General features: G+C 52.4%; 8 protein-coding genes across 11 annotated transcripts; 2 read left to right on the top strand and 6 right to left on the bottom strand.

Moving 5' to 3' along the window:
• Positions 1-528: 528 nt before the first annotated feature.
• Positions 529-3,913, top strand: KVP17_000212 (uncharacterized protein; the record flags this gene model as incomplete). 3 transcript variants are annotated; one of them, XM_068519059.1, is made up of 2 exons in its annotated part: positions 529-1,469; positions 3,379-3,913. In XM_068519059.1, 2 exons carry the CDS (start codon positions 529-531, stop codon positions 3,911-3,913), a joined length of 1,476 nt encoding a protein of 491 aa, XP_068371939.1. The 3 variants fall into 3 exon arrangements, with proteins under 3 accessions (XP_068371939.1, XP_068371941.1, XP_068371940.1); XM_068519060.1 differs by lacking the exon at positions 529-1,469 and adding an exon at positions 3,211-3,311; XM_068519061.1 differs by lacking the exon at positions 3,379-3,913 and having other exon boundaries at positions 529-1,473.
• KVP17_000214 (uncharacterized protein) lies at positions 1,501-1,800 on the bottom strand (the record flags this gene model as incomplete). The annotated part of the gene is made up of 2 exons (XM_068519094.1): positions 1,501-1,613; positions 1,713-1,800. 2 exons carry the CDS (start codon positions 1,798-1,800, stop codon positions 1,501-1,503), a joined length of 201 nt encoding a protein of 66 aa, XP_068371943.1.
• Positions 2,060-2,708, bottom strand: KVP17_000198 (uncharacterized protein; the record flags this gene model as incomplete). The annotated part of the gene is made up of 2 exons (XM_068518902.1): positions 2,060-2,343; positions 2,396-2,708. The coding sequence occupies 2 exons, from the start codon at positions 2,706-2,708 to the stop codon at positions 2,060-2,062; spliced, it is 597 nt and encodes a 198-aa protein (XP_068371913.1).
• A 539-nt stretch (positions 3,914-4,452) lies between the features above and the next one.
• On the bottom strand, positions 4,453-5,880 carry KVP17_000215 (uncharacterized protein; the record flags this gene model as incomplete). 2 transcript variants are annotated; one of them, XM_068519117.1, is made up of 1 exon in its annotated part: positions 4,453-5,880. In XM_068519117.1, one exon carries the CDS (start codon positions 5,878-5,880, stop codon positions 4,453-4,455), a length of 1,428 nt encoding a protein of 475 aa, XP_068371945.1. The 2 variants fall into 2 exon arrangements, with proteins under 2 accessions (XP_068371945.1, XP_068371944.1); XM_068519116.1 differs by having other exon boundaries at positions 4,453-5,820.
• A 52-nt stretch (positions 5,881-5,932) lies between these two features.
• Positions 5,933-6,880, bottom strand: KVP17_000200 (uncharacterized protein; the record flags this gene model as incomplete). Its single annotated transcript, XM_068518934.1, has 1 exon — positions 5,933-6,880. The coding sequence occupies one exon, from the start codon at positions 6,878-6,880 to the stop codon at positions 5,933-5,935; it is 948 nt and encodes a 315-aa protein (XP_068371915.1).
• A 22-nt stretch (positions 6,881-6,902) lies between these two features.
• On the bottom strand, positions 6,903-8,090 carry KVP17_000209 (uncharacterized protein; the record flags this gene model as incomplete). The annotated part of the gene is made up of 1 exon (XM_068519030.1): positions 6,903-8,090. The coding sequence occupies one exon, from the start codon at positions 8,088-8,090 to the stop codon at positions 6,903-6,905; it is 1,188 nt and encodes a 395-aa protein (XP_068371935.1).
• Positions 8,091-8,253: 163 nt separating this feature from the next.
• On the top strand, positions 8,254-10,503 carry KVP17_000199 (uncharacterized protein; the record flags this gene model as incomplete). Its single annotated transcript, XM_068518919.1, has 2 exons — positions 8,254-9,015; positions 9,055-10,503. 2 exons carry the CDS (start codon positions 8,254-8,256, stop codon positions 10,501-10,503), a joined length of 2,211 nt encoding a protein of 736 aa, XP_068371914.1.
• Positions 10,504-10,631: 128 nt separating this feature from the next.
• KVP17_000205 (uncharacterized protein) lies at positions 10,632-11,219 on the bottom strand (the record flags this gene model as incomplete). Its single annotated transcript, XM_068518994.1, has 1 exon — positions 10,632-11,219. One exon carries the CDS (start codon positions 11,217-11,219, stop codon positions 10,632-10,634), a length of 588 nt encoding a protein of 195 aa, XP_068371921.1.
• Positions 11,220-11,468: the final 249 nt, after the last annotated feature.

The following is an 11,468-nucleotide window of genomic DNA, read 5'->3' as shown; positions in this document are numbered from 1 at the left end:
TGTGCGTTATCATGTGCAGGTTGTATTCATGTGTGTGCTTATCTTGTTGAGGCCTACTTAGAGCCAGACACCACGTCGACTTCAATTTCTGTCTGCCCTGAGACTCCAACGTGGTCCACCAATGACATCGGGTCTATCATCACCTGTGGGGGAATGAAGAGAATGGATTACACCGCGATTAAATCCCTGGGCAAATTCTCACCTTCCCGTTAAAACGCAGGTTGAAAGTCATGAAAGCCACCTGGCGATCTCGCGCAATCAGGTTCTTCAGATAGCCGACCTCGGTTGAGTGTTTAACCTACGTGACTCATGAGAAAAGCCATTACCTTGTATGACGATTCAGACCCGTCAACAAACCGACAAATCACTGTCAGGTCTTGGCCATGGAGATCCGCCTCTTCCTGGGCACGTAAGTCCTCATTGCGACTCGGAAAGTTCATTGAATTTGTGTAATTTGCGTCGAGGTAAGTGAACATGTGTGTGCGCTGTGTGCGCATGGTGTAATCGCGTGCATCTTGCACGTGATGTATGTGCCCCCTCATAGTGTCGCAGATGCCGATACAATTGGAGCTGTCGATTGAACCTAACCGACGGCGTCGACGGGGACACAGGTCACGAGACAGCGACGATTCAGACCTTCTACGGCGCGCGCAGGCAATGCGGGCCAAACAGCAAGAGAAGGAGCAACGACACCGAGTGAGTGTCGTGAAGAGAGGATATTATAGTAGTGACTCCAGCGTTCGAGAAGGGGTAGGCGGACGAGGACGATACACGTTTCGACCGATCAGCAAGGTTAAAGTGTACCAGCCAGTGCGGGCCAGGCGGGAAATCATGAACACTATGAATGGGAACCTCGATGATCCGAAGGACATCCGGTCCCAAGAGGATTACCCTACTACCAGCACCAGGAACAGCCGAGGCGAGCGCCTGCGAAAGCAGCGATCTAGGTGCTCCGAAAGCGTTGACGCTGACCTGGAGTTCTCACAGATCGTCCAGCAGATGGTTGCTGCGGACTCCGCCAAAAAGAAAAAGAGTGACAGAAGCAAACGGCGGAAGTCCATCCCAATCCCCGTTCAGAAGCCCCATGGAGTATCTTCATGGACCTCCTCGCGCATCTCCGTGAAGGAGATCGACACAATCCGTGAGACCATACGTCGGGAAGTGTTGAATGACCTCCGGCATGAGCGCGCCAGTCTGCTCGAAGAGCGACGCCAGGTGGAGACGTTACGGCAGCAGCTTAAGGGTCGCAGAAAATTGATTGCCCCTCCTGCGGTTCGCTCGTCACCCAGCACTCAACTCGTCAAGACACGTTCGGCGCCTCGTCCATGTCTTCCTCCATCACCACTGGCGGCAGGAGCCGGGCCTCTAAAGGCTTACACGTCCAGGAGCCCACCGCGGGAAGCCAGCTGCGAGTGGGGTCTATTGCAGGACGATTTGATGTCTAGTTTATCAAGCATCGCTGGTTGTCTGTGAGTGTTAATGTGTCTGATGTACGAAAAGTCACAGATTTTCGCCTGAGCTGCGTCTGATAGCGTCGGCTACGCACTCCGCAGCCATATCGCCGAGCAAGCTCTCGTATAAGACTTGTGTGGCCACATCCACTTCGAAAGTGCCTGACTAAAATTAAAAAAAATATCTGTTATGAATAATACTATTACTCATAATAATAATAATACTATTACTAGATATTTGCTAAACGGTATTCTTCTCACCGGTGGTCGATGCAATCATCACATCGCCGTCCACAGGGGTGAACACGGGCCGAATCGCGCGGGCGAAGCCAGCGGAGGCCACCTTCATGACACGTAGGAGGCCAGGCCGGTCGATTCTGGAGAGATATTATAAAAGACGGATACAGCATAAGAACAAAATCGTAAAGTCGCACTTCACGTTGGTCACCACGAATGCAAGCGTGGTGTTCGTCAGAAGAGTCGGCTTTTGACTGGTAATCATAGTCGCCAAGGCCTTTTCAGGTTCCGCTGGACCTTTCAGTACGGAGCCGTCAGCCGCGATGACGGATCCGAAAGCATTGGTGACGACGTAGGCGCTGCGAGTATGGTTAGATGAAGCCAACATGACAACTGCGGTATGCTGCTACCCACCCCACAGCCATGCCTAGCTTCTCCATCCACTGAAAAGACGCGCCAGCGAAGGAGCCACAGGAACCGTCAGCCTTGCCAACGGTAGCCCCACAGCCAACGCCTGCATTCAACGGCGCAGTCAGCAACGACGTGAATGGCGCGCTAGGGGCGCGGAAAACCTGGTCTGGCTTGATGACGTCGGCGGTCCCCACACAGAGATCGAAGATTCCGAAGGTCGGAATCACAGGAATTGGGCCGGCAGCTGACGTGAATTAAATCGAATCAAAACAATAAAGATCGAGAAGAGAACTCACGTGTGGGAACTCCTCTACCATTCTCCCTCATTCTCCTGACAGCGCCAGCCTGGCTCTCCAACCCCATTACGGAGCCGCCTGTGAAGTGTACGCCCCAGATTGCATCGACGGCACACCCTGGTTGCAGGCACATGACGTCTTTGGAGGCTGGAGCGCTCCCGAGCAGCATCATCGCAGACGTCAGCCCGCGCCGGAAGAGGAAACTTGTGCACCCGGTTTTCAACGTGTCATCCGAGACCGCGACCACCTCTATTAGTCTATCCAACTCCTGAAGGAAAGGCTGTCCAGTGCTTTTTAAGCTGGCGGACTTCATCAAAACTAGGGTTTCTGATTGTATAAAATCGGGGTTCACATCACTGTGTGCATATGGCAAGAGCCTCACCCCAACGAGAGCGACCGTTGTATCGGCGACCAAGACTCGCTACTTTTCTCATCTGAGTCGAGGAGCTCGTGGCCCTTCGCAGCTAGTAACTCAACATCGATAGTTCCGTGGGGATATTCTGGCCTTGGAGGGCGCTGTGGGAGTGAGAAGCTAGATCTTCGGAATGCTGGCTTCTTTGGAGGGTGAACTATTGGATGCATTCAGGTATTTTTGATGTGATATCGTGCGTGTATCCACATGCGCACGCGAACATGCGCACGTGAACACGCGAGGGGTGCTTTGCTTCTTTGACGATGGTAGGATGGAAGTCACTTTTGCAAATCAAACAATCATGGTATGATCTGGGTGCTTCAGCAGAGTCCAATCGGCGTTCAATGACCATCCAATCAGAAACACCAGAGAGACCGAATAACAGGCCGAATTCGGCATTTGAATGCAGTTACCAGACGGAGTACGAAATCCTTTTCAGTTGTTGGGGGTCAGCCCTGATGCCGAGGAGAGGGACATCAGACAAGCGTACAGGCGGAAAGCCCGGTGAGCAAAGATAGCTAGCACGAGTATTTTGTACGTCTCATGATATAGTTTCTAACACACGTTTCAGAGATGTACACCCGGACAAGAACCCTAACGATGAGAAAGCTGCCCAGAAATTCGCCTTGTTGACTCTCTCCTACGAATTTCTACTCGTTGAGTCCAACCGAAAGGAATTCGTCGGGCGGTTGCGAGCCCAGGAGCACCAAGAGTCCCGCATTCACAGCCAAGACAAAGCCAAGAGGGCTGCGGCTGAGTCTCTGGACCGACGAGAAGAGGCTGCGCGTCTTAAGAAGGCTACGAAGCATGCGTACACCGCGGAGGAGAAGAAGCACATCAGTCCTTTCTGGACAGCAGCAGATAAAAAGAGATGCCGCCGGAACCAGGAGATCCGAACCGAACCAGACGACTTCGATGATGATCTGGAACGAGAGATCCGCACTCGCAGCTCAGCAGGGAAGCTAAGGCAGGAACCTGTCACCGTCAAACCCCCGCCCACACTGAAGGTGCCCCAAGGGCCGGTGTCGCTGAAAGAGTTTTTGGAGTACGAAAAAAAGGTGATAGAGCTTCTCGAAAAGAAGGTAAGCACAACCCAACCGTCGTAGGATCGCCCCTCCCAATTTGATATCTTTTCAGTGCCGCGACCAGGCCTGAATTACGCATATCATGAGCAGCCTCACATCGACCGAATCTTCCACTGAAGACGTGACGACCGAACCCCCCCCGGAACCTTACAACCTGAATGCGGACCCCAACAATCGATGGCCACTGGTGTACCCAGTATTCCGCTTGGAGACGCTTGAACGATGCTGTGAGAAGGGCATGGTGCCGTGCTCTGCATTCTCCTCAGACGTGAAGGCGGTGGATATGTGTGTACCTATGAGCTCGTCGGGTGAAGGCTGTGACGCCATTGAATGCGAGACAGTCGCCTCCCTGGGTCTGATTCGTCGAACCAGTTTGAATGGGTTCCAAGAAGGTGCTTTCTGTTACCTTCTAGCCACTTGTTGCTACCTGATTCTGCTTTGTGTACAAGGAACCTTCTACCGTATACAGATTCATCGACGCCGCAGATCATGACAAACAAGTTGCCTGGTCGAGATAAGGGCACGTTCGGCAGTAGTCAACACCCTCGCACTCGTGGAAATCATGACTGAACGATCGTCTGGCTGGCCTTCCAAGGCCCAGCCTGCGAATCAACTGAGTATGTGTAAAACCAAAAACCCACATCAACAGCTGTAATGCGGGAGCTGTCTTCAGTAAGAATGCTGGTGAATAGCACGCTTTGTAGCACCTCCAGCCAAGCAGGGCAAGCCCCCTTACGACCAAGATACGGTGTTGAAAGATCTCGAATGAGTCGGATCGCTTGCGGGGCCGGCATAGTACGGCTGGCCAGAACATCGTTCTTAATATTGTCTTTCACTCCGGCTACTTTGTCTCGCGGAAGCATCTTTATGAGAGCAATAATTCCAAAACTCCACATGTTAGCTGCTCCACAGTTTGGCAGTACTAAACGGCTAAAGTGCCCCGAGCATGCCCGAAGCCGCTCCAATAGGCAAGGGTCCTTGTAGAGTCTCGTCCCGAACTTTTCGCTCTGGAACTTCCATGTAAAAAGGCGGCTGAGGGGGTGTTCTGAATGGATCTCGTTCACATGGCCTGTAGCGTCTGTAGTGAATCCGTCCCAGAAGTCACTAAGCAGGAAGACGTAGCTATCCTGATGGCGTACGAGAAGGATGTTGGCAAGCTTCAGATCGCCATGAACCACGCCACATTCCTCCAAGATCGCCATTTGAAATAACACGTCCTCGACGAAGGATCGGTACAGGTCGACAGAGAAATGGGAAACTAAGGCGTTGAACCCATCGCAAACTGCACGTGGCATCAGGAAAGCATCCAATGGGTCGATAGATGCCTTGATGATCAGAGGTCTATCGAAGTTGTCTTCCTTCAGGCTGTCGCTGATGCTAACGCCTCGAGGTAGAAGCCGACGTGCAGGCAGCAGACTGTGGGCCTTAAACCCGATCTGAGGAAGCCATGTATCAGCCACAGCATCCCAGAGGGACGTTAGCGTTCGGCATTCATGGGCAAAGTTTAACTCCATCCATCTGAGGGCCTCGGTCTGGTCGATATCACGATGCTTGTAGACAAGGTAGTCCACATAGGGAACAGGCAAGTCGGGGATTATATGCCGCGGTATTTTCAAAACGACGGAGCCCGGAGCCAGCCTGAGTTCATAAACAATAGCGTCACGGCCTTTCCCTAGACGATCCCGCTGGGTTAGCCGTCTTTGCTCAGCAGGCCGTGTCTTTCGCATGCGAGGTCGTGGGCGGCTAAACTCCGCCGAGGCTTGCTGCACATACCTGCGACAGGCTACACCTTCCCTCGACACCGCCGTGGCGGGGGGGGGTTTAGTCACAGGCGAGGCTAGCTCTTGACTGCCCGACGCTGTTGTGCTAGGCGTACGGGGTTCTTGCTTCTTCTGCCTCACGATTTCTTTAGAGGAGGCGGGGCCCATGCGTGCTCGTTGAGGGTAGGAAGGGTATCCCTCCAGGGCACGTGTCCTCCGTGCTGACATCCAAATTTCTAGAATATTAAAACAGGCTAGCAAATTATCACGTTTTTCCACGTCATTGTCGAACCGATGTCACCTCCAGAGCATCCAGTTGCTGCAATTGCGGCGCGAGTTCAATTACTAGTCCTCTGTAAGCCGGGCCGAGCTGAAGCTGCATCGGATTCCTTTCAAGGTACACAGTCTCTAATTTCGTAGAAGTGATGTAGTGGATCTGCTTTCTGTCCGCGATCTTGTTGTCATTCAACCACAGGTCCTTCAGTTCTAGGGTATCCTCTAGCCACTCGAGAGAGTCCACGGCATTGCCTGCAAGATCCAGCACTGTCAATTTTGGCACTTTGCTTAGCAGCCCTCTTGGCGGGCTGGGTAGCTGGTTGTGACCTAAATAGAGCTCCTCCAACGCCGGAAGGTGCTCGATACAGTGGTCCCATTCTCCTATCCGATTAGATTGTAGCGCGAGCTGTCTCAGGCTTGGCAAAGGCGGAACCAACATTTTCGTGAGCTTGTTTTTGCCCAACCACAACTGCTCTAGCTTGCAGAGACTCTCTATGCCAGTGACGTTGCGAATTCGGTTGGCAGCCAACTCCAAACAAACCAGATTGGTCAAGTGATCCACGTTTTGGATGACCTCAATCTTGTTCGAAGGCAGGTACAAGGATTCCAGCTTGGTTACGGCGTCCAATCCGTCGATCTTCCTGACGGCGTTGAATGATAAGTCGAGGAACGACAGCTCTTTCATGCCTTCCAGTCCTTGGATTCGCCTGATTTTGTTCAAGTACAGATCCAAGTATTCCAGACGCGACAGCGCCTTAACAGGTTCCATGTCCTCAATAAAATTCGTGTTGAGGTCAAGATGGACGCACTGTGAAGCAACTTCGATCCCGTCCAAGACTTTCAACCTGCAGTCTGCGAAAACCAAATGCTCGTCTGCTGTCCCGATATCATACTCGTGGCCGAGTCTGTTGAAAGTCGAACAGACCTCACGACGATCATCGTCCGACGACATTCACAGAATATTTGACAAAAATTCATAGACTCACGTTGACAGGGACAACTTCTAAGGAAAAATCTACAAGCTGGAAGGCAGGTGAGGAATCTTCGCCTACAATGCTTACGTCTGTCTTTTTTGAAATTCGCAGCGCCGCAGAGTCCACCATTGCCAACCGCATTCCAAGCTCTCTAAGCAGAATTCGCTTCGCCAGCAGGTAGACGGGCTCCTTCAGACCCAGTTCTCTACATATGTCGCGTTCGGCTGAAGTGAGACGGTACGGTGGCAGTAAGGCGGGCAGGTCTCCGGACGCGTCTTCATGCTTCTTCAAACCGATACTCCTCCACTCATGTAATTTATTAAGTCGGCTTCTCAGCCGCCGTTCGTCGACAAGCAACCTGATGAGCCGATTCTGGTGCTCCTTGGGCTGGAACCTGGCCACCGATCTCAGCAGTGTGTGCAACTCTCTTTCCTCTCGCGTTCGCGATTTCTCCTGCGCGATCTGCTTGTGGGAGTCGAGGAGTTCTCTTTCAATAATCGTATTCGCTCTCAGGTATCTCTGTTCCAGCCTCCAGTTGTAGATCGCCAGCACTTGAAGCTTCAATTCCGTTTCCGTCGGCGTGTCAGACTCCCAAAACTCCAAGTCAGCGATGAGAAGCTCAGCGTCATTGTCGTACTCCGTCTCGAATTCCTTCCTTAGGGGCAAGTAACCATTGATACTGATTTCGGGGATGTACTCATCAGCGCAGACAACAGGCGCTTTCTCACTAGCGCAGGTCTCGGTGTCAACAATGGAATTCGGATCAGACAGCTCATGATCTAGCCCTGATAGAAGCACCGCACCGTCCGGTCGCATTCCAGTCCTGTGATAGTGGTCACGGCACTCCTCTTTAGTCTTCGGCTCTTGATCAGGAGGGCGGGCTAGAGCGACCATGTCAGCTGCCTCAGCCCAGCTATGCAGTCCGTGTTCACAAACTGCCTGAATTAACATGTACTCCTCACCCGCCAACCACGACGGGTCATACAGAGGGAAATCTAAACGCCCCACAGGCCTGTAGTCGTGATCCTCAGAGTGATCAGCAGTTTTCGCACCGCGGGCGAAGCAGCTCAGGCAGAGATCGAAGTCCTCGCATGTGCAACATCGAATGCGAAGGTACCCCTTGGTTATGTCGTCTCCACATACGTCACAGTGGAAAAGTAGACAGAAGTTCGAATCTAAGGAACTCATGGAAATTCCATAATATCTCGGGCATGTTCATGACCCAAGGGGAGGCGGGCCACCATATGAGAGGTGGTACTGATATTTATGACGTGTGCACCGTGTGCTCTCCCTTTTGGGCCACGGGTTATCGGGCCTCAAACTGGGCACCGATCTAATCTATAATTTCCTGATGGCTCTCCGCCTACCTAAAGTGGTGAGCCTTCTCGTGCTGCCAGCCTCTCTATGTTTCTTGGGGCTGCAGATCGCAATCTTAACAAGAGTCAGGCTGGTTCCGACTACCACCTTTCAGAACTTGAGTGCTTCAATGGAGAATGTGAACTTCAAGGCAGCCCCACGGCCGGAGATGGTTGACGAGGACATCAGATCTTTGCTGAAGCCTGCCGAGCTATCCAACTTTGAGGCGGATTTGGAACGCGTCCTTGAGGAGATTCTGGTGGAAGAGGAAGAAATTGAAGACAGCAAGCGTGTGTCTTACAACGGTCTCCCGATGGAGAAAGTCGCCCAGCAGATGACTCCGGCCACCTACAACAACAAAGTCGTAAACGAGATCCTCGAGTACGACTACCTTATGACTGAGAAGCTTCCCCCCTACGTTGGCAGTACGAAATACATTCGTGAATTCCCTCTGAAGAACCAAAAGATTCCTGAAAGAAAGTATCTCAACAGCCTTGCTGTCTTTCCTGGATCTGACGACGAGCATATGCACGGCGTTACGGGCATTTATCCCGATGGCTTCCGATGGTGGACTCCTAAGAAAGATGTGCCGGCCATTGGAGACCATCCTGATGGTCCCAAGGAGTGCCTGAAACGCGGAGGCGGCTTCTATCTGGATCTCAGTGATGGACTGCCTCTTGACAGGCCGGTTCCTGATCATAGGAAAGACGTGTGCCGCGCGGCATACGACGACAACTTCGACATTTCGCACCTTGACGTAAGTGGACTTTCTTGTCGTCTCTAATCTTCTTTTCAGGACGCTTCCGTGATCTTTACAGTATTCAACGAGCCTCTCTCCACCTTATTGCGATCTGTGACCAGCGTGCTCAACTATACCCCACCAGCATTGCTCCGCGAGATCATCATTGTCGATGACCACTCCGACCACGGCGAGAACAGACCTGGTGGCCCGCTGGAGGAAGCGGTGAAGCTGTTACCCAAGACCAAAATCTTGCGGCTTCCGGATCGTCGAGGACTTGTGATGGCACGGCTTGCCGGTGCGCAGGCTGCCAGCGCACCTGTCACTGTAGTCCTGGACTCGCACATAGAAGTGAACAAGTTTTGGTTGGAGCCGCTGCTACAGCGCCTTCACGAATCGCCTACAAGCGTGGTCTTCCCGATAATTTACGGAATCAACCCTGAAACATTTGAGGCCAGCAACCACTCAGGGATTGGCGTCTTCGTTACCTGGTTCTGGAATATGATCGAAAACTCTAGCATGAGGAACCCAGACCAGGTGGAGGCTGTTCCGTCTCCTGGTATGGCTGGCGGTTTATTCGCCGTGAAGAGCGACTGGTTTTGGAAGTTCGGGGGCTACGACGAGCAGTTTGCCATGTGGGGCACTGAGAACGTTGAGATGCCTTTTCGTGTCTGGATGTGTGGCGGACGAGTTGAGGGAATTCCGTGCTCCCTCACCTATCATATTTACCGCAAGGGAGGTGTAGGCTACAGTAGCCCAGGGGAGGCCGTGCTGGGTAACAAACTCCGCACCGCGAAGCTCTGGATGGGTAAGTATTACCAACTTGCTAAGATATTCATTATGGGCGGCCACCGCGTGCCCGAAGAGCGCTTGTTTGGAGATTTCGACAAAATGCTCGAACTGAAATCGCAGCTGGGATGCAAGAATTTCGACTGGTTCCTGAGAGAGGTTGACCCCAATCACGATGTTCAATTGCTAGAGAACATCATTTTCCTGGGCGAGATGCGTAACTACAAGCACAGCCGGCAATGCGTCGACAATATGGGTAGCTTCGAGAAGGGCGGTACGTTCGACAGGTACGGCTGCCACGGCCTCGGCGGCTCGCAAGCGTTCTACATGTCCAAGGAACGCGCCCGTATCGTTGAAATCGGCAACGAGCGGCTGGCGCTCGAGAAGTGCTCTGACAGCGACAACGTCTGCTCAGAGCACGCAACGGTCTTACGCAATGCCTGGGATTTCCAGGAGGTCCCTAACCTCCCTCTACCCCCACAAGTAAAACCTGATACGGAGTACCGAGTGGGCACGATCCACGTCAAGGGTTCAGGGGTCGATCACTGTCTAACCATGGTCGGCACCACTAGCGAGACATCGAAGAGCGTCCGCCTCGAGAAGTGTGTGGAGAAGAACCTGGAACAGGTGTGGCTGCTAGAACAGTGGAAGCCCGACCCCAATTACCAGGAACCAACTATGAGTCCGGCCTACCGAGAGCGCAACGTGGTTGTTTGAATCCCAGCCACCTCCCGTCCTCGGCGGATTCACTGAGAATACGAGCTGCTGTCGTGTACGTACATCTGTGCTCTGAACCGCTGACCACGTTCATACATCAGTGTTCCGTAGTTCGTACATCAGTAGGATCATACCAACTGGAACACGCGGTCTTTGATCTGTTGGAACACTGCCTGCACGGCGGAAGAGCCATCAATCAGGTGCCATTGCGATATATGATCAGCGAACCTTTCGAAGGCCTCTAGAATTTTCGCTTGAAGTACGATTTTTTCGTAGAGCTCATTACCGTATCCCGATCTCTTAGAAGCCATCTCAGGCTCCACGCGAATCTGCAACACTAGGTCTGGCACCGGCAGTCCCTCATCAGGTCGTAAACACCACTCCCAGTCTAAGTCCCAGGCGGCTGTGCTGTACGCAACCCCCGAGTAAGTCCACCGGTCGCAAACCACCCAAACGCCCTTTTCCAACAACTCCTTTATTTGGTTCGCCTTTTCCCACCGATTCGCCGAGAATAACAGGTGTATCGCGTGGGGATCGACCTCTTCTTTTTTGCTCAGAAATTCGTCGATGATGCTGCCAACGGACGTCTGGCGGTCTGGGAATTTTAGTAACACCGCCTGTTTTCCAAGCTCCTTTAGCCACTCTAGGAGGAGTGAGCATTGAGTGGACTTCCCGCAGCGATCAGTGCCTTCCACTACAACTAGCCTACCGGTCATCCACGAAATAATGAAAGAAATAAAAATTTCTTCATCCACAAGCCTTCCAGTCGAGATGACCCACTAGCGAGATGACCCACTAGCAGCAGAACATTGAGCTGATTTCGTTTGAAAACTTGCTGATTCTACGGTGTTCCAAAGCTGTAATGCTATCTTTTGGACACGACAACTCTGTTTGTGCCTGATGTGAAAACGGTTGCCGGTCCTTTTTTAAAAAGTTGTCTTTGACACTGATTTAGACCGGCGGAT

Source organism: the organism of the source record quoted next (genome assembly GCF_019968985.1).
Source record: "MAG: Porospora cf. gigantea B chromosome Unknown PgB_NODE_75_length_45929_cov_116.463, whole genome shotgun sequence".
NCBI classification, from domain to species: Eukaryota; Apicomplexa; class Conoidasida; order Eugregarinorida; family Porosporidae; genus Porospora; species Porospora cf. gigantea B.
This window is presented reverse-complemented; position numbering and strand designations above follow the sequence as displayed.